General features: G+C 30.5%; 1 protein-coding gene and 1 long non-coding RNA gene across 2 annotated transcripts in view; both read right to left on the bottom strand.

The window, feature by feature from the left end:
• Nucleotides 1-1,479: 1,479 nt before the first annotated feature.
• Nucleotides 1,480-6,862, bottom strand: LOC148234198 (uncharacterized). Its single transcript, XR_015810178.1, has 3 exons — nucleotides 6,799-6,862; nucleotides 6,562-6,719; nucleotides 1,480-2,074 (listed from the first exon to the last, which is right to left on the bottom strand). It is a non-coding gene; the product is annotated as an uncharacterized LOC148234198 (long non-coding RNA).
• Nucleotides 6,863-14,500: 7,638 nt separating this feature from the next.
• LOC148234197 (discoidin domain-containing receptor tyrosine kinase B-like) overlaps nucleotides 14,501-21,922 on the bottom strand; it is a 74,131-nt gene continuing 66,709 nt past the window's right edge. The window contains exons 3-6 of the mRNA XM_088188316.1: nucleotides 17,465-17,567; nucleotides 17,169-17,400; nucleotides 16,879-17,026; nucleotides 14,501-16,001 (exon numbers count right to left, since the gene is read on the bottom strand). Of these exons, the coding sequence (XP_088044442.1) occupies nucleotides 15,673-16,001; nucleotides 16,879-17,026; nucleotides 17,169-17,400; nucleotides 17,465-17,567 (812 nt within the window). The 3' untranslated portion in view covers nucleotides 14,501-15,672. The remainder of the gene's footprint in view (nucleotides 16,002-16,878; nucleotides 17,027-17,168; nucleotides 17,401-17,464; nucleotides 17,568-21,922) is intronic.

Here is a 21,922-nt window from a genome sequence, read left to right as displayed (position 1 = left end):
TATATATAATTATTAAGATTAAGATTGCATTTTATTAAAATATAATATAAACATATTATTTTCATCGCTGCAATACATTACAAATATATATCGCAAAAATTCATATATATAAATATATATATATACATATTTTCATAAATCGTAAAAAGATATGTCACATTGAAAATAAAGCGTTGAATATTTGTAAGTGCAATGGTGCGACCATATGCTGGTGAATATACGCCGACGTCGAATGACAAACCCTTTCTTCGACTGAAAAAAGTATGGGTTGATAAACGTAAGCTATTAAAAAAAGGGAAAATAAAAATCTATGCCTTTGATATATTAAAGAAAAGTGTTTCTGATACCTGTAAACAGGAATTTTAATTAGAAAATAATTAATATTATTAGAGTCGAGCACATTAACAAGCTCGTTATTATAAGATAGGATACAAACAAATCGTATAGTTTTATATAAATTAGTATGTAAGGAGCACTTAAGGAACAGTAAGCTCAAATATGAAATTAAAATATATTTTAATCCTGCGGCCAGTGACAGAGTTTTTGTTTATGTATACTTTAAAATTAACTTTATTAATTCTTTATGCAAGGAGAAAAACATTATTTTAAAAATTCCACTATGGTTCAATCATCAATATTTTACTCGAAAAAGGCAATTGAGTAACCATTACGCATTAGTATACATATTTTATAGTAAACTCATTGTGTAACTGCTACTGTTACATAGTATGTAGCATATTATTTTACAAAGTGAAAGAGAACATAAGAAGAAAAATAATATTATAGCATAAAGTAACCATGAACCAATGCACCGGTGAACAACGTGTGTTACTAAAAATATTATTTTATCATGGCCACTCAACGGTTATTTAGCTGTCAGTGAAATAATCATGTAATTTTCACATGTATTTAAAAAATGGCTTTGTACTTAAAAACATTTGGATATAGAAATAAGTGTATGTATGCCAAAAATATTAAACGACATTTTAAACTCGACTGTTTTGCTACAAGAGTTAGCTTGAATTATGAGTGAGATAGAACCATATTTGTACACAAAAAATAAAATTAAAATGTCTGGCATTTAAGCAAGATTTGAGATGAATTTTGCAGCGCAGCGCAAATTTTATGCAAAAAAATGTTTTATAGGGCCACGCAACGCATAAATTTCAGATATTTTTTTATACCATATCAACACAATGTTACGAAATACCCATAGTAACGCAACGCGAAATCTTTAAATATTTTTTCGAAAAATGACGATTTACCTAAAGAAAACGCATTGCTCATTAGGTTGCATAGTGTAAAAATTATTAGCATGGTCTCCACAATATCTCGCTATACACTTCCCATTAGTTTATGGCCTTGAAGAAACGTCAAGATTCTCAGAAATAAAGATGAAGGGATTCGCCATTCTTTGCGTATTTGACAAGCGTATGGTCGCACCATATCAAAAGTAACGAAACTTTACCCTTGAATTTTCCGCCTGATACTGAAAAAAGTCGTCCCTTGCGTTGTGTCTATAGTCGTTGAGGCAGTCGACGTGAATGCCGTCCTGCAGAATGTTGGGCAAGTTTTTCGTGTTGTATCTCGGCTTGCTGCTGTTTGCCAAGGTGACTACTGTCCTTCCGTTGTGGTTTTCGGGCGAAACGGCAGTCACCATCGTCGGTCTCCCCATGTTGAAGCTGATTCCCAGTCCGTGCTCCAGATTGGAGCTCAGTTCGGAGTCATAATTAGAAAACTGATTGAGGTCTTGGCCGTCCGGGTCCATGTACCCGTGGTGCCTGTTGTGCCCCGACGCCATATTACAATCCAGTTCCATGTTGAAACCCCTGCCGAAGTTGAGGTTCAAGTCTTGCTTGGAGTTGTATGATCCCATGCGGCTGTGGGTTGAACTGATGCTCAGATTGTGATTGTGGGATTTGCTAGCCAGAAAGCCCGAGGACATCTCGGAGCGAAATACGTCCGATTCGGCGGCTGCCCTCCTTCCTTGGGATATTCTGCCGAGTTGTGGGGAGTCGAGCTTTCCCTCGGGTGGTTCGTTGTTTAAATTGGGTGTTAAGTTCATGAATATATCCTGAAATAATAAACAAATCATCATATTATTACCAAACCTAAGAATACGATGCCAATTAACATATTTTTTATTATAAATCTAACCATCGTGACTAAGCACATTTTTGCTATTATAAAAACAATTTTCATTTAACAATTCACATATAATACATACATTAACTGATACGTTCATATACACACGTATCTATACATACACTCTTAAACAGACAAATTATTAAAGATTCACACTAAATGTTAAGTTAAGTGGTCTGGTGTCGTCAGATTTAAAGTCAAGCAGCACGATTCACATTCTGTTTAGGTGGAATTTTAGTCTTGTATATCGTGTATTTGTTCATTATTTCGTATTTTATGAATTCTATGTTAAAGTCATTTATGTATAATGTCATTAGGAACACACTAAAGAGCGTCGATTATTATTCACAGAACCTTGTTTTGGAATCTCTGGATGATGGCGATGGTGGAAGCACAGGCATTACCCCAGAGTTAAATCCTGTGTGTTTATACTGGTTTGATTATTAATTTGTACATTAGTATCTTGTTTTTCAGTGTCATCTGAGATATTCTTCCCATCATTCCGTGTATTTTCCGAAGTCGAATTCCAAGTTGTTTCCTTTTAGTGAAAATTTGTTTCTGCCTTGTAAGTCTTCTGCCCAAATATATACTCTCAGGTACTTGATATATTTTTTGTGTTGTAACATTTGATCATTAAGCGACAGATTTGGGCAGGTCTTTTTATTTAATGCGAATGTGGTCTGTTTCTTTTTATCCTATAGAGCTGTCCATCGTGCTAGACTTTGTCAAAAGCCTTACTGATATCTATGAGCGCATCGTTGCTGTATTTTTTTCCCTCAAAATAATTGCTAATTTTTTTATAATCATATGGATTTGGTGGCGATTTTTAAATTCAAATTGCTGATGTAAAAAATATATATTTTTTTATTTATCGAGTTTATTCGTTGAAGTATTTTTGACAGCACATGTAACAGGTGTGTCGGTCTATACAACGTTGCTTTTTCGAGTAGTTTTCCTGGTTTTGGTATCATTATTACATCAATCATTCTACTATCAAAGAAAGTATTCTAGCCTTACTATGGCGTTGTGTTAATTTTTATTCCTTCTTCTGATAATTCTTTTAGTAATTTTGCTCATATTATGTCAAATTTAGGTATTTTTTTTGGATTTGTGTCCATTAATATTATTTGTTTTATTTATTTTACTTTAAATCTCTTAAATTATTAAACTTGATTGCTGAGTTGCTTTCAGATAATATGCAATTTTATTTGTATTTATTGTTGTTTCTGTCGCAGCATCATATAGTGTGAATACAATCCTAAAGTGAGTTGCAAAGATATCAGATTTTTCCTTATCAATTCTAGACCATTTATTGTTTTCTTTTCTAATTACTGGTAAGTATTTTATGAGTTGATTTAGATTTTTCGTAGCTTTTCACAGTGTCTAATTGTTTCATTTTGAAGCGGATAAGTTCTTCAAGAAATTTTAAATAAAATTATTTTTTAAGTAGTTTAATTCTTCAACGGCTTTATTGAATTTTGTTGCGAATGTTGTGAATTTTTAAGTAGCTTAAAATTTTCTCCTATTTTTTTGTTAATGTTGCAGAGTAATTTCCTTTTTTTCATTTCTATTTGATTGTGTGTGGCTATTCAGGCTGCTGTTTGAATTGCTTTTGTGAAGTGTTCGACTGTTTGTTCCAGGGCTGTGGAGTCGTTAAAAAAAAACACGACTCCGACTCCGACTCCGATTCCGATATTTACCAACAACACGACTCCACTCCGACTCCGACTCCGACTTCGACTCCGACTCAAAAAAGTTTAATTTTATCAGGTATTTTTGGTGTTTCTCTACACGTTTAATATTCATACGCTATACACATTCATTATTACGCAATTAAAAATTCATAAATTTCATAATTTAAAAAATGCTCGGAGTCGCTCATTTTTCACGACTCCGACTCCGACTCCAACTCCGGCCAAAACACCACGACTCCACGACTCCAACTCCGACTCCGACTCCGACTCCACAGCCCTGGTTTGTTCTACTTCTTTATGGATTTTGAAGGGAATATTCAATTCTATAATGTGGTTAAGTGTTCTCCGCACAAATCCCAATTAGATTATATTTTTAAAAGGTCGGAGTTTGTTGTTTATGGATTAAATTTTTTTGTAATTCTACTAGTATTGGCGAATGATTTGATGACAGATCGAAACACACATCAGATAGAATTTATTTTACATCTGTGTAAAAAGTAATTCAAGTCTGGTAGTTTTTTCTGATTAGTTGGCCAGTGAGTTGCTTATTTTGTTGGAGATCTATTTCAAGTTATATTCCTCAGCCGCTTCATACAATAATTTTCCTTAATTGTTTTTTACTCTTGATCCCTATAGAAATTTTTTGGCACTATAATCCCCTGCAGCTATAAATTTATTTTCCAGATTGCTAAAAAGATTTATAGTTCTCTTATTCAATATTGTACTTTGGGGCCTAATGCGACGGAAAACGTTAATGATGATTTTCAAAGTTAGTAGTCTGAAGGTATTTTTCTTGATTTTTTTTCTTTGTAATGTTGAATATTGTTGTGCCAACGTATGCAGATCTGTCTGAGAATCTTGTGGTATAAACGCAATATAGAAAGACGTCTATTTTGTATTGTTAAGTTTTTTTTCTTGTGTGTGTTGCGATAGACCATTGGCGTTCCATATGGCAATATGTACTAAAACAGTCATTTGCAATCATGTTTTATTTCAGATAATTTATTGTTTTCTTTAAATGCTTAGATCGGTTGCTTAGCGGCATTTCTAACTTTTTATGCATACGTTGGTTTATTCTCATTTGATTTTATTGTATTTGTGTTGGTTAGTTCTATTTGTTTATTTAGAATTTTTAGATGTTGTTTTTTTTGGATATGCTTTTATATCAGTCAATTTTCTGGTTGGTTTCCATTGCAATTTGCACATTATACGTTATTATCTTTTACTTTCTATTGACATTCGAGAGTTAAATGCATCCATACACACTTGACACACCTTTGTAATATATAACAATAGTTTTTTGTGTGATCGTATGTTTACCATTTCAAACATTGTGATATTTATTTTTTAACGCGTGGAACTTCAAATTTTACAACCGTATTGATTAATAATTGTAAATCGGTGTAAATTGTAGATCGGTGTAAAACGGTGGCAGTGGTTTTTTGTTATTTTTTGTGAAATGTTGGATATATTTCTTACAATGTCCTTAATCTTTTAGTTTTTTCATCAAAGATTTTTGGTCGGACGATGAATGTAGGTTTTTTAATACTACTTTATAGTTTCTTTTCTATTTTGTTGTTGTAGATACGGATGAAATTCTGTCTTTCGGTGGTGGCTTTAATTCATCTCTGGTAGAGGTTTTAATATTTGTTCCATTGTCTTCTTTGTTTTTTGTTCATTTTCCTGTTGTTACTAAATGTTCCAGACGTCTTTGTCTCTTTTTATTGTTTGTTTACGGCACAAATGTTTTATGGTTCCTAAGAGAAAATGTCAAGTATGTATTTATTTAGCCTGGTTAAATGATGTAGAATGGATCATGCATCTTGCTTATTTAGGTAACATTTTTATATAGCTTAATAAAGTGCATCTTTGAATAAATATAAACATACAATTCACAGATGCCTTTTATACTTTCACAAGGATAAAATTGTTGCAATGTTTGAAAAACTGTCATCAAAATTTGTGATGAAGTTCTTCCATAATTTGCAAGAAATTCAATTTTGTAACATTTAGAAACACTGAAAGTGATTTCAGCTACTATTTTCTTAAACTCAGATATGAAAAGTTAGATTTCGTTCGTAATCTATTTAAATTGATAGTTTAGAAATGTATTGTTAAGATAAAAAATAATTATCGATGAGAAATCGATCACAGAATTTCAGACCAAATGTTTTCTTGCAAAGGTAGTGTGACCATTGAAAAAATTTGGATCAGATTACACATTTACTAGTTTTAAATTCAGTCGAGAATATGTGTTTATTCCCTACAAATGTTTATTCTAAATCTTTGTATTAATATGTTCCATATTAAAATATGTAATATACATACATCAAATGGCAGCAATTTAAATATCTTTAAGGGTTTTTAATAAAATAAACATATGTTTTATTAGCTAAACTATGGGTCAATATGTCACAGAATTACTAATACAAATTTTTTATTTATAATTTTGAAGGGTATTATTAAGTAAATCTCTTCTAAATTGTATATATGTACCAGCCCTACCAAAAATCATCTTCCATTGACAGTTATTAAAACAGTAAACTGATTTTCTTACATCCACTCAATCTTAAAATAAATTAGACATTTTTTAGAACGTACTTATTAATCCTTAGAAATCATTCAAAAAGTACCAGCAAACATTTTTATGTTTTTGTTAAATCATGGAAAAATAATTTATTGGTGTTTTCTTAAAATAAGTTATTTACATAATGCTACTTACCTTAAAGTTAAAATTAAACGTATTTCTCCATACTGAAGCTGTATTCTGAGAAGAATATTTTCGGTTTTTCTTAATGTACAATATCGGTACAAATATTATTATTAATATTAATATTAACACGATGAGAAGTACAACAATGATGCTTGTAGAACGAGATCCTGTATGATAAATAAAGTAATATATTTAAATACAAATTAAATATAATTAATTAAACATATGTTTAATATTAAAACTCACCAGATAGTTTGGGGTTGTAATTGTTGCCATTGATTGAATTTTCTAAAATATTGTCAAATAATTTCTGTTCAGTCTCTTCCGCTATGTTTCTATCTATGATTTCTAAAAGTTATAAAAAAACATTATTTTGTATATGTGGATCCATGAAGTACAGGTAATGCGTTTAATTGATCTAGGTATTTATTTTGCTTTATTAATAGTATTTATAAAACGCATAAAACGCATTAAATTTAATGTTGTTTCAATAAACATCTTATTGCTTAATTTTATAAATTTTACAAGCTTTGTATATATAGTTTTTGGAAAGACAAAAAAAACAAATATGAATACAGATAAGTTTTGAAATGCTCACTAATAATTGTGTAATTAATAAATTATTTTTTCCAGCCTTTTACTATACATATTTATCTATTGTACATTTAAGATTATTTTACAGCCATGAATGATGCAGTTTATTCATAGAAAGAAATAATTTGTTTATTATAGAATAAGTATGTAAAATCCTAATAATTTATATTATACAATGCTTGCCAGCTGTTTTTTTTCAGGTTACTCAGAATTAAACTGTACCATTGAATCGATCAATATAAAAGGGCAAAACGGCATTAAGCTAATGAGCACAGCAGTCGAGAACGAATAAAATTTGCTACTGTGGAACAACTTGTGATAATCGATAATTTATTCGTTGAAATAAATTTTAAGACATATACCCTTCGAATCCCACAACACAATAAAGCCTTGTTTTTACTTTATATTAACGAATTATTAAAGAGTTGTGATGATATTTAAATCATCATAAAAATCTTTTCAAGGACATATTGTTATCAAATGTTATCGATGTATAATAATATAGTAAGGTTTCTGTTTTTCCTGTTTATTTTTTCAACTTCAAAGATTTTATCAGTCTCTATTTTGCATATCATTTGAAATTTTACAGTTCATGAAAATGAATGCATACTATTGAAACTAAATTTTTAGTGATATAGCATATACTAAAAACTAATTTTATAGCTTTTACTATTAATTCATTACAGTTTATATCAATAAATATTAGATACATACCTGAATAGAAATATACCTCGGAGAGCATCATCCATTCTGAGCTGAAATACAGCCTTATCCTTACAAATTTAGCTAATCGGCCACCATCTAAATTTATTGTAATGTTCCTAGCTTTCTGTGACACTTTGTCCACTTTTTCGAAATGTACAACGGGATCGCCGTTATAATATCGACCTCCGATACTGAAATAAACCACTGCCGTACTGAATATCTAAAACGATAACAATAAATAAATCCAATAATAAAATAAACATAAAAGCAATTTCAATGTACAAAAGGGTCGTTTAGTTTCAAAACTGTTCGATATATATATCTTAGATAATACAATCATAGGTAGAGATCAAATATATATTTACAAAAATATACTAGTATTTTTTTGATCGTCCCCTTTTTATAAGAAAAAAATATACACACTTTAAAAGTAGCCATTAAATTACACACAAAGTTTGTAAATATTTATGGCAATAAAAATAATGTGACTTTTGAATTTTACTCTTATTAATTAGCTTTTCTTCTTAAAGCGACTTTTAGTATTTTATTTTTGAACTTCTGATATGTTTGAACTATCAATGTATTTTAGTAATTCTGTTACAAAAAAAAAATTAATATACTATGTCTTTAGGAGAACCTCTAAAACTAAACCACATTTAAGAACTTTGGAGGGACAGAATCTGCTTTCACTGTGGCAATTATTTTGCGATTTTGCTTGTAGTTGCTCTTCCTTTGATATTAATTACTGAAATTTTAAGGATATAGTCGAGCTCAGTGATAATAAATAATATACATTTATTTAGTTTTTTTTTTAAATTAAATACATAAGAATTAAAAAATGCGAGGTAAGTTCGATGTAAATGTAAAAAGCTGTGCACTTTTTTCTATTAAGTTTTCAGGGAAATAATTGTGATTTTAACTTTTAGTAGAATCGTTATCGTAATAACATTTTAACTTTCATGTTATGGTCTGTATTTTAATTACATTAAATTCAGTTTTATTAATAATATTGCTTTGAATCGTGCCATCGGATTGAAACAAACGGAAATTTTAGTTTACCGCAAATCCACATTTTTTTTTATGTATTTGGCAACTTGTTAACAATTTAAAAAATTGGATAATAAAATTAATTATTATCTAAAATATGTGTATTTAAATTGAAAAGTCATAAGATGTCATAGAATATATATTAGATCCAAAAAAAGGAAACTTTCTTCAAATAAATTATTCGGCATTCGAGTCCTTAAAAACGTAGAAAGATATATACATACATATATATACAGGACATATGTGGAAGAGCAGAGAAAATTAAATTTAATAATGTATATGTCTCAATTATTATAAATTAATTATGTGTATATTTTACATTGCATTGCTAATTGATATGTTGAGAGCGTTTTGCATAAAAAGCTTAAATAACATATTTTCAAATTAAGTAAATAAGCGATTCATAAGAAGAACAAGAAACAGATCTGCGAGAAGCAAATTATTAAAATATTAATTTTCTGTTTATTCAATATTAAAAAGACATAATATTGAATATATTTTAATTAGCACTAATGAGTGTTATTGGCTCATTAGGAATATATTACAATTTTCTTTATTTTTTTGTACGCGTCTCTCTTTTCGTAAAATGCTTGTTTTATCTGTTCGGGATAGTGAAATAAGATTTAATATTAAAAGCCGCGATTAAAACAGTTTGAATGCCACTAATATAGTGTATTATAGACGGTTTTGAATTTAGACGACCCACGAGTATTTCCGTTTCGACCTCTCTGTCTCACCTGTACCTCCCTGGTGTAGTAATTGTTCGCGAATAAATCTATATTTGACACGTTTCTTATCTCGCTGAATTCGAAAACCAAATCCATGTATCCGCCGCTGAACGAGGAGTTCCTCCACGCTATCCAGCCGTTACCTGAAATTACACATGTGCCGTACATAATGAAATCTATAAATCACCGGTATCCAGGCGCCCCGCGAACACTGTCACGCTCAAAACGAGGCACTTTTATGACAGTATAAATTGCGAGGGTCTACCTAATTCGCTTATTTATTAACATACAAACGCTGAATCGACTGAAGCGGCCTTACATAATTAGGCGAGGAGGCGTAGCGAGCGCAGTTGGGAGTGGATACAACGTAGGATTTTTTTCCTAAATAGTACCACGGTACTACTTCATTTTTCTGCACCCAACAAGGAACAAGCTTTTACAAACCATGCTCATTTATTATTATATTAAAAAAATGTGTGGATACACTACAATCTTCAATGCAATTACTGGCAAATATAATTGGCTTGCATCTAAGATATTTTATTTCAGAAGTAATATTATTTTCTCGCAGGTTTATATGTTGTATTACAATAAAATTAGCAGTAATATATGCAGAAGATATTTATTTGTTATATACATAGATTTTAAAAAGACGTTTGTTAAAGTTAATCACGATTCACTTTTGGAGTCTCACAAGTTATTTTTTAATTACTTGACCAATAGATTTGTCAATTTTAAAAACTCATATTTAGAACGATATATTACCTTCACTGTAGTACCGCATGTCTTCAACTTGGGTCCATTACTGTTTCTATTGTTCATTAATGATATAGAGACAGCAATATATCACTCAAATTTATTGTAATATACGGACGACATAAAATATTTTAAGAGAGTGGAGTCGATTTTGAATTATCTTGACTTACTGTCAGATCTCAATTCTCTATGGAATTAGGCTTTTGATAACCGATTGTCTTTCAGTATCATGAAATGTCACACAATTTCATTTTTAGGGTTCTTGATGCCAGCGAAATAATTCTATCTGTCAATAATTTCGGTGGAAATTATTGACAGATCTTCCTCTGCTATGGATCTTTGGGTGACGTTTGAGAAGTACTGGAAATAGCACATTGTAGAGACATAATAATAATTTAGTATTGCGCACTCTTTATGATGCCATAATCTGCAGCATATTAGATGCTGGCTCCATTATAAAAATGTTAGCGTAATAATTCAATGCAATACATTGTTTCTCTAAAAAGTACAGCGTAAATTCTTTCTGTATTTATTTTTTTCAATTTGGGAGCTATGTGATTTCATTGTGTTTCTGTTATTAAACATGTTAAAAAATTTTCACAGGTATAGTCGATAACCATTTAGTGTTTGAGCAGCTCCAATGTGAACCCCGGAGGGCAGTCATATTTCTCGGTCACATCCTTTGTTTTTGTCTGTAAAGACTAGTACTAAAGCACTTGTCAATTCTTCTTCCTGGCAAAGGCCGTCCGACTATTTAATACTGTGCATCGATGTATTGATATTTCTCGTAAACATACGTCTTCGCTCCTATTTTTATTATATTACGTTTTCAGTTTTTAAACGATGGTCCTAATTTAAATAAATAAACAAACACATTTGTATGGGGTTATGAGTGTATTCCTATTTCTGCTGCAGCATCCTTCAACTATCTTGCAGAAACGGAATGTTCTGATATGTATTAGGCATGGTACCAATGTCTGGTGAACTATGTCGTGAAGTGACAAAGTTTATCAGGTTTCAGTCGCAGTAACGTTTCCGTGTCAATTACTAATCTCGCCATGCGCGAAGTTTGTCGGTGAAACTGCTGCTGTTTACGGCAATGACGTTATCTACGGACAAAATGTCTTGCGTACTATATGTAACGTGATGATAAATATTTCATTGAAAGGATATCTTTTGTCAGCAATGAACTCACAAAAAATTGAAGTAAAATAGTTTTGATGAGTATTTAAAGACCGAAACTCGAGATTTGGCTATTGAAAATACAGTACCAAAAATCGAAAAAGAGCACATTCACAAGACTTATATAACGGTGAAATCAAATTAGCAAATGTATCGAGGACCACAGTTATTAGGTTGAAAAATAAATTAGGGGTTTATTAAAGGCGATAATAAAATGTGTTATGTAAAAATATATAGGATTTACGAATAGTCTTTACATATAAACAATCTAGTTTATGATTGAATTATATTATAGATTGATATATATTTTCCTTGTAAGAAAAACTTACAGTGAAAACTCGGCTTATTAAAATATTTCGATTCATAAACGTGTTAGTATTATAAATACTCGTAATAATATAAAATTAAGTTGATTCGTTCAAAAACCTAGTAATTTTAATATACAAATTATTAATGCAAAATATATGTTTTTATTTGTATTTTATAATATTTTAATTTTAAATAAAATCATTTCATTTAATAAATACTCATCACAGAATCACTGCTGTCTATCACTGATAGCTCAATGATTTTTTTCTTTACTGATAGCTCAATGACATTGCATGATTATTTGATACTGATTTTTTAGCTTCCAATTTTACAGATATTCTTGATCTTATTTAAAGTGACAGCCTCTTTATTCTCCTCTGTAGCCTCGTGTAGTTGCTAGCGACGCAGATCTATTACTACTTTGGTGGTCAGCTTCTAACTCTTAAATTGCTCCTCGTTCACTTACAGTCTCATTTTCTTTTCCAATGATGCAATTTCATCGACAATTAGCGGCTCTCGTTCATGAAAAACCCTTCAACGCAATTAAGCCACAGTTTTCACAAGCAACATTAAGGGTTTTCTTGGTACACACCACCCCATGCCTTAGCGATGATCTTGATGCAGTAAAATTTGTTTATTCGGTCACTTTGAAGCATCGCCAAAATAGTGATTTGGTGTAAAGTTTTTTAAAGTTCGAAATTACTTGCTGATTCATGGGCTAGAGCAGTGGTTTCCAAAGTGTTCCCTACGGACCCCCAAGGGATCCGTAAAAAATTAAAATTGATTTGGGGGTCCCTGAACAACGTAAGGGGATCCGAGCAATGTTTATTATAAAATAAAAAAATTGTGACACATTTTTATTAATACGAAAGTTAAAATAAATAACAATGAATTAAAAATCACATTAATTGTTATTTGCTTAATTTTTAGAAACTAATACGAAAGATGAAACGTTATTTACTGAATTAAAAAGATTTTTCGATGCAAAAGCTATACCCTTAACTAATATAATCTCCGTTGTTACTGATGGTGCTACAGCAATGATATACTTTAAATAAGCTATACCAAATGTATAATCGGTACATTGTGTCATTCATCAACATCATTTGGTCACAAAAAACCTTAGTGAACATTTGCATAAATCACTACATTATGTCATTAGAGCAGTTATTAAAATCAAAAGGAATGCCTTAAATGAGAGATTATTTGCTCAACTTTGATTGAAAAATGATGATGACTTATGACTTAACACAGAAGTACGTTGCTTATCTAAAAGTGCATGTTTGGATTTGATTCAGTGTTGAAATTTCTGGAGAGTAAGGACAATGATTTACGTCACAATTTAAATATCTCAAAAAATGACATCGCTTATATGAGACTAATTTGAAACTATAAGGTGACACATTCAATTTAATCAAAACTAAAACTGTAATATCTGCGTTTGTTGCAAAAATTTTGCTGTACAAACAAAACTTGAGAAGTGGAGAATATTCTCAGTTTCTAAATCTTTCAAAATTGCAAAATAGAGATGAAGATTTGTTTGTTTATTTTTAACACTTAACGGCGCTTCATTCGGACCTCAACCAAAGATTTAAAGACATTCTTCACTTGGATATTCTCGACTGGTTGTTGAACCCTTTTGCAAGTAGTCAAACTCAGAGCACAAATACAGATGAATACATACTAATACATGAGCAACTAATTAAATTATCCACAAATGAGGAGCTGAAACCATTGTTTAAACAAGGATACGACAACGTTCTGGTTACAAAAACAGATCCCAATTTTATATTCAGCATTATGGGCTATTGTACAGAAGCTGTTGATTACTTTTCCGTCTTCCTATTTGATAGAACGTGGATTCAGTGCCGTTATGAGCCTCATCACAAAAAAAAAAAATCGACTAGAAATTAGTACTCGTGGGGATTTGCTACTATCAACTACTCGAGTATCGAATATTAAAATTTTAAAATACTCGAGTACTCGAGTACTTTCGAGTATTTACCAAATGTACCAAAATAGCTATTATTCAAATTCGTGCACATATAAATAAATAAAATGTTAATTTTTACAATTATTTTAACTTCACGAACATACTTTTTAAAAATAATAATGCAAAAAGTGTCTCGAATTTAATATTACTGCTAACCTTTGGTTTTATTATTCCCGTTATGGAAAAACCCTTTCCGTTGCTGTTGATGTTGGTCTTATTGTCATTAACGCGTTGGATAAGGCTTCTAATTTATATCTGTTCGCTTTTTATAGATATAAAATTTTTTGAACTTTCTTTTTATGTTCTCTTCTTTCATTCCCTTCTCTGCTTTTCTCTTATTTCCTTCGACTATTGACAAAATAGTATTTTGTAATTCTTCTTGAATAGATTTTTTTTCTTAACAATATACAATATTCTACTCCTTCTGATTATTGCGAAGAATTTAAATCTATATCCTTCGAAGATGTATTTGGGTGAATCCCTTTCACTCTAGAGCTAAACGGTTCGCAAAGAACTAACTTTACTTTAAATGCCTTTAAAACACACAATTGTTTTGATTTATATTTTAAGCTGAGGGATCAGTATAAACAATTGACAACACTTTACGCTACAACTGCATAGTCATAAAACCTAATTTTTTTTTTTGTTGATATTTCATATTGTTCATTGCCATAAATTAGATAAGTCGGGACTGTCGAACAGAAAACACAAAAGAAATTTCTCCGTCGTACCCACTAACATAGCCGACGACCGGAACTATGCAACTATGGAAATATGAAAAAATTATACCTGATAGTAACCGCTCTAACTCGGGACTTCGGGCATAAACGCCAAATAAAAGCAAGACGTTAACCTTTACCGGACCGAGTTAAAGTTATTTTTGTTTCTGAAATATTTCAAATTTTTTTAATTTCGAGTATTAATCGTGTAATTTTCAAAATACTCGATTATCAAGTACTTAAAAAATAGACAAAAATACTCGAGTATCGAGTACTCAATTACTCGAATTGAAGACTCTAGTTGCTACTCACAAAAACATTGAGCCGAACAAAGTTAAATTTGTAATTTTTCTATTATGCATTTATGTAGTTTTTCACCCAGGGTCCGTGGGCAAGTTTTGAGTATGAAAAGGGTCCGTGGGTCAAAAGAGTTTGGGTACCACTGGGCTAGAGTAATGAAATGGTGATCTTGATCATTTTTAACTAGAATTCATCCAGTATGTCGTTACGTTATCAAGGTATGAAGGATGAGCAGGAGCATAAATCAACAAAACTTTAAGTGGAAAATTATTTTCGAAAAGGTATGTCTTCACTGCATGAAGGTTCATTTGTGATGCAATACGCACAGCTCGTATTGCAAAACATTGCTTGTTTATCAAAGCAAAATAATTAAAAAAATGCACGTATTGCGAAATACTCGGAAACAAAGCTATTCAAAATTTGAGGACCCACTGCATTTATTTATAATTTATACATTTTTTTGTATTCTACCTTAGTTTTGAGATGAGTGAAAATGATGCTAAAAATAGTATTTATATGAGCTAATTTAATTTATTAAAATATACTGTTTTTTTAAATAAGTTAATCGAGTGTTCTAATTTTTACAGATTTTCAATAGGAAAATTTTTATTAAAATAGAAATCAATACTCGGACAGCTTTGCTATGGGAAAATTAAATAATTTTATCAGCACGATTAAAAAGTCTATTGGTATGTATTTCAAAAGGTAAAAATTAACAAAGAAGCGTATTTTTCATTTTAATTTAAGATATTTAGCTAGCAAATAAAAATATCACTTCAATAAATGATTAATTCACTCTTTTAGATTTTATATTTCTGCATATCATGTAATTTTCACGACGTAATAAAAATGAGATCTCACTAAAATAAAATCCAACCTTCATCCACCTGTTACACGCTTCAGCCGAACTATAATAAATAAACACAACTAAAATATGTATACCTTTGGCGAAACCCATATCCAGCGCGAAAAAATCACCGCCGACTTGCCCGTCGGTCAGTCCGCCGAGACCTCCGTTCATATTACCGAAAGAGTCCTTCCATCCATCATATTTTTTATCAACATGATCGCCCTTTTCGTTCGAAGGCTCGGCCACGGTGTAACTGACGACGCCGGCTGCAAACAATATATCACAATTTACAAACACTGTTTTACTTTCACGAGATGGACGGACCTTGAGGGAAAACCGACGCTACGTCTCAATGGAGTCTAGATTGACAAATTTATCGCTATCGTACCGCAGTAATGGCAAGAAAGTATCGAGATTGATTTATATGTAAAATTTAAATCTCTATCTACCTTACCTACCATTTTTTCGTGCCCTTTATTAATTGATTTGTTTTTGTTTTTATATTACTACTAAAGATCGATGAGTCTTCTTATTTTGGATTTTCTTGATTAATTACATTTTGTTCAGACACATTTTGTATAAATACATATCTTCATAGGGATCTCCACAGGTGTATTCGAGAATTAAGTTTATTGATTATGTTTTTTTCCACATGTATTATTTCAATTAATTTTTCACTATCTGCTTTTTTGTCACTTTAACAACCATTCGAACGAGCAAAAATAAAGATCACACATACAGTATATTCACAACCCAATGAAAAAGAGATACCGCCGATAAGTACTACTCTTCGTGTGAATGGACACTTTAATAAAAATCTATAAATTATTAAATATATGTCACTGATTTATAGACGTTGCTTTTAATTAGGTGTCTCACTACTTACCCACTTATTGTTAAATGTGTTTTTAATAAATCAAATCATATAATATTTGCTACTAACATTTTGTATCTTTAACCATTATTGTTCCTGAATAATCACGGTTTCCCATTGTCTAATTAATTTTAAAATTTTAGGGTAGTGATTTTATTACTTATTTATTATCATTAACAATTCATTAGATATGAGGTTTGGATATTGGTCGATCTGTATATCTAGCATATGCGTTTTTTATATAATATCACGTTTATAGAAACACTTACATTCATCTATGCAGCCGTAAAGTTCCAACCTCAAGCAGACGGTGCGTCTCATAAGACTGTGTGGTACAATTCTAAACTTTGTTGCTTGGATCAACGGGGTTAAATGGTGTCGAACCACGGTGTCCGTGTCGGAGTTTCCTCCAAATATCTAGAATTACAAAACAACAACAATATGCATACAAACTTAAACGTTATTTGTTAAGAATACAGTCAATATTGAATGACTGTAGTTTTGGACGAACAATGAGTTTTGCTGAGCTAATACGAGGGCCTTATGCTAACGATCTTACAATTTTCTCATCCCATCTCGAGTACTGCCTCCATTCGCTCATCCCGGGTCTCCAGTACTCGATCGTGAACTCCTCGGTGTACTCTTGCCCTTTGCCATTGTGGTTTCGACCTTGAGTCGCCACGCCGGTGATGAAGTGCGGTTTTAAGAGATCCACTTGGAGGTATTCTTTGACGCCCGGTTCGATTTGGTTCTTGGGACACCAGGCTCCACCGTTAACTTCTTGTTTTAATCTTGAAAGAGAATTGTTTCGCTTAATCGATTTACTTTTGGGTGATTGGTTGTAACGCATGTTACCTGGCACTGTGTGGAGATACGCTCATCGCGTAAGTGGACGAAGCAGTTAGACTAGTGTTTGAGATGTAGCCGGATTCTAATCCCAAAGCAGATGAGCAAAAATCTGTAGATGAAAATAAAAATGTTAGAAGTGGAACAATCTATTGAGAATATATATTAATAATATCTCATGTTCCTCAAATATTGCTGCTACTATATTTATAATTTAATACTATATAAATTATTTAATTATATATAAACTACATGTTGTATATTATAATACTTCAGATAAAAAATAATTATGCTGACCGACAAACTCTAAATGAGCCTAAAAACAATAAGAAAATTAATATTAAAAATTTACCATTAATCCTTTCAACGCCAAGCGCATTATATGATGAGCTCGTTAAAACCTTCGTTTTTTAAAGAAACGGAAAGGTAAAAGTTGGCAATATATGTTTTAAAAATCAGTTTGAGTTCCTAGTAAACGATTTCAGTGATTTTATTTATAGAATTTGCGATGAAACAGTGGTATATATAATTATAAAGTCACGCCTTAATTTTAGTCGTTTGTATTTCGCGCGCGGTTTCGATCGTGCTTCTTTAGACCACTTTTAGGGTTAGCACAAACGCATCGCGGAAATTCGTTTTTTTATACTTTAATTTATGAATCGAAATTAAATTATGTCATCAATATTTCAATGATAATTGTGATTTGTAAATACTTGTGAATATATTTATACGTTATTTCGACTGTTTTAATATTGTCAACTGTTTTTGTGATTGGTTGTTATTGTTTGTAATAATTAAATAATAATAATAATAATTACTATTAAATACTTATTAATAAATATAAATAAGATATAATTAATAAAATATCAATATTAACTCTTAGTAAATATTAAATAATAATAATAATAATAATAATAACAAAAACGATTCCTTGTCGTAGAATCATTTTATTTTACTTGTTCTATTATTTTATAATTTATTTGTAATGTGTTTATTTATTTACATTCAATTAATACCATCGTGACCTAACAGGTTACCCCAATGCGTCACGATGGTCGAAAAGTTTATTATTTATTGTATATATATATGTGTGTGTGTAATATATATTACATATTCCGCCTGGAGTGTAGATATGTTGCACTCTTGCTGGTCCTAACCCCGTATAAAGGAGGAGGGTTTCTATCATGGAGCAAGCCAACTAAAGTGGATAAATCCAAATGGTTATGAAAAAATCACAAAGAAATAATAAATCCGCCCCGATTCATAATGACCTAGACGATAGAAATCTAGATAAACGACTGAACTTCAATTTTGGAAGCTGGAATGTGCAATATTACAACCAGGAAAAATGCAAACAATAGCGAAAGAAATACTAAAACTCAAGATATATCTAGAAGCCCTACAAGAAATTAGGTGGAAAGGCCAAAACCGATCACCGGTTGTAGTGCAGTGGAAGAAGAAGTAGAATATGTATATATTATAAATTATACATCTAATTATATATAGTTAAATGTAACATCGTATCTTGCTATCAAGTTTTATTATTTATTATTTTTATATATAAAGAAATATGACAACCTTCAACAACAACCAATTGCAAACACCATTGATCAAAAACAAACGGTTTCGTTATTAGGGTTATTTTTGTGTACGATATATGTGATTTTGTATGCATCAAAGAAATCTTGTCGATTTGTAAATTTTTATAACAGGATGTAGGTCAGACGAAGATAAAATGCGTTGCAGATTTATATTATATATTAAAATTGTCTCAGTGTGAGCATGACCCTGCTTGTCGTTGCTTGTATAGTGCCGCGCGCGTGCATGTGTGTGTAGGTGTGTGTACGCGAGCCAACACGCGGACCGACCAATAGATTTAGTTTTTTTCACTCCATATTTCCAACAATACGACTAAAAATGTTTGTTTATTGATATAATTAGAATGTTTAAATCATGTTAATCATACATATATAATTTTAAAATATAAAAATTGAGTATTTTGGCTGTAATGATGTGTTAAACAGAGTAAGTAGCCAAAAAATTATATCGCTAAAAACGCATGGCGTACAGCGAGTAATTAAGAATTTACCAGTCGGCGGTCTAAGGGTTAAAATATAGGTTGTACTAAGAAATTTATAAAATTGTAGTAAATTCAAATTAATTAAATTAAAAAACTTTACTAAATTTATTTAATCAAAATAAGTTAAGTTTTTCTTTAATCAAGAAACCCAGTTAAAATCACTGTTTTTGAATTTTTTTTACTATAATATTTTAAGTTTTGGAACCCTTTACCTACTTCCGCTCGAGGGCAAAATTTATTCTGTTTTATTCCAAGGATCGGAATAGCTGAAAATCTGTTTTGGAGAAATTTGCTGAATACGTAGGATGCATCAAAATTTCATAATTTAAATAATTCAATTTGTTAATGTTGATATATACGGTCAAGCGTTGTCGTGTAGTATAATTGGTTCATATTTGTTTATAAAAAATAGCTTTTTTTTAAATTTTTCGATTATATAATAAATTTCACCACAAAATAAAAAAGTTGTTTTATTTATTATTATCCAGATTTTTTTTCTTTTTGTGTTATCATAACATGTTATTACCATTATCGAGATAATTATCTGTTATCATACAAAATCCATTTTCATCACAAACAATGATTCGTTGTAAAAATTGATTTTTTAAATCAATAACGAAAAAACCGCCTTCAAGCGTCTAAATTTTTGACCTTAGAAACTTATACATATAACCGTATAAAGTATGAAATTACGATATTCCATGACATAAATAATATAATAACATATTATTAGACATGCAATGAAAGTTTTTATAGCTGAATATAGATTTAATGAATAATACGGTAATCAAATTAATATAAAATAAAATTCTGTATTGAAAACAAAAACCTGTAAGACCCGGGTTAGAATCCCATATGGACCTTAGAGTTTTTTAATTTTCATCGTATCTGGGAGATTAATTTTAATTTAAATTCATCATCTTAGATTAGGTTTTATTATATTATTTTTTTCTCTCGATTTTTATATAATCGAAATCGAGCTAGGTTATGCATATTAACTGATAATAATTCTATAAAAATAAATTATATGTATTCAAGAGCACAAAAAATAAAAATGAGAAAATTGAAATAAAATGTATGGTTTTATGTAGAATTTATTTATTCAATGTAAATATTTCAATTAAATTAAACTCTTATATTTGTTTTAAACCTTTAAGTGATTTCTGATTTAATTGATAAGATTTTAAAAAACTTTTTGACAGTATAATTATAATTTAATCGAATTAAAATAAAATTGTACTTATCACCACTGATATATTAAAAAAATATTAAAATATAAAAAACATTATACTCATTTAATTTTCAGGTAATTTGTGTGTACTAATTTATTTTCCAGTTAACTTTGTAATGACGAGAAAATTTGGTTACTTACAGGTGGTAGTTAATTTACATTTCATATACACAAATAATTTCGGGTACATATGTTAATGATTACTTTAATATGTCATAATTGTTTTGAAGCGTTCTGCCATATATTAATAATAATTGTAAATAATGTATTTTTTTTTAAACCTCAAAGCAAATGATGAAAAACATAATATATACCTTAAAATAATAATAATAAATAGAAGCCTATTTTATCCAATCGATGATGAAAAATCTTTAGACCCATAAGATAAAGAATATGTATTCAAGAGAATCAGTTCATAAATCACGGTACACCTATCTCACGCACGCCCCTTCGCGATATTTACAACAGTATTTGCACATTCGACCACACCTTTGGCTATGTGCTTTAAGTTTTTGCCCAAACTACTTTATGTTCGGATACTGTTGTGGACATTTTACGAATTTCCCAGGGAGCCGCAAGGGACCCAATTCAAACAAGGAAATATTGGCAATCTTTAAGAGGTCGAGCGCCGAAGCCAAAGTAAACGGAATTTAAGACTAGGTTTCAATTCGATTGCAAAATTATACCATATTTTTTTATTCTGTATTGAAGGTTCGAATTCAATAAGGGAGCCTTTGTAATCAGCTTTAACACGTTGTATAAACATCGACACGACAATCACGTTTTTGTTAATAAAATATATTTGTGTACAAAGATAGAGTAAATAGTATATTATTACTTTTCTTAGTTACATTTGTTGCTTTGTGAATATATATTTACGCAAATTATTCTGCACATATCTTCGAATTTTAACAGTGTGCAATTTAGATACACGTGTGACACGGAAGGTTTAGATACTCCAAGTGAGTAAAACAGATGGATAGCTGCAGCAGTCGCTTAATTAACTAAGCATTTTCATACGGAGTATAGAAAAACTGTGAAAGTCGTCATCGGTGCGCGTCAAGTTTCAACAATGAAATTATAAAGCTGTTCGTTATCGTCACGCTCCGGCGATCAAATTTAATACAACCTGCTATCTTACCGTTTAATCTCTTTG

Source organism: Plectrocnemia conspersa, unplaced genomic scaffold (assembly GCF_051122295.1).
Source record: "Plectrocnemia conspersa isolate PC_06_02 unplaced genomic scaffold, ASM5112229v1 ptg000006l, whole genome shotgun sequence".
NCBI classification, from domain to species: domain Eukaryota; kingdom Metazoa; phylum Arthropoda; class Insecta; order Trichoptera; family Polycentropodidae; genus Plectrocnemia; species Plectrocnemia conspersa.
Note: the sequence above shows the minus strand (reverse complement) of the source record. Positions and strands in the feature narration are given on the sequence as shown.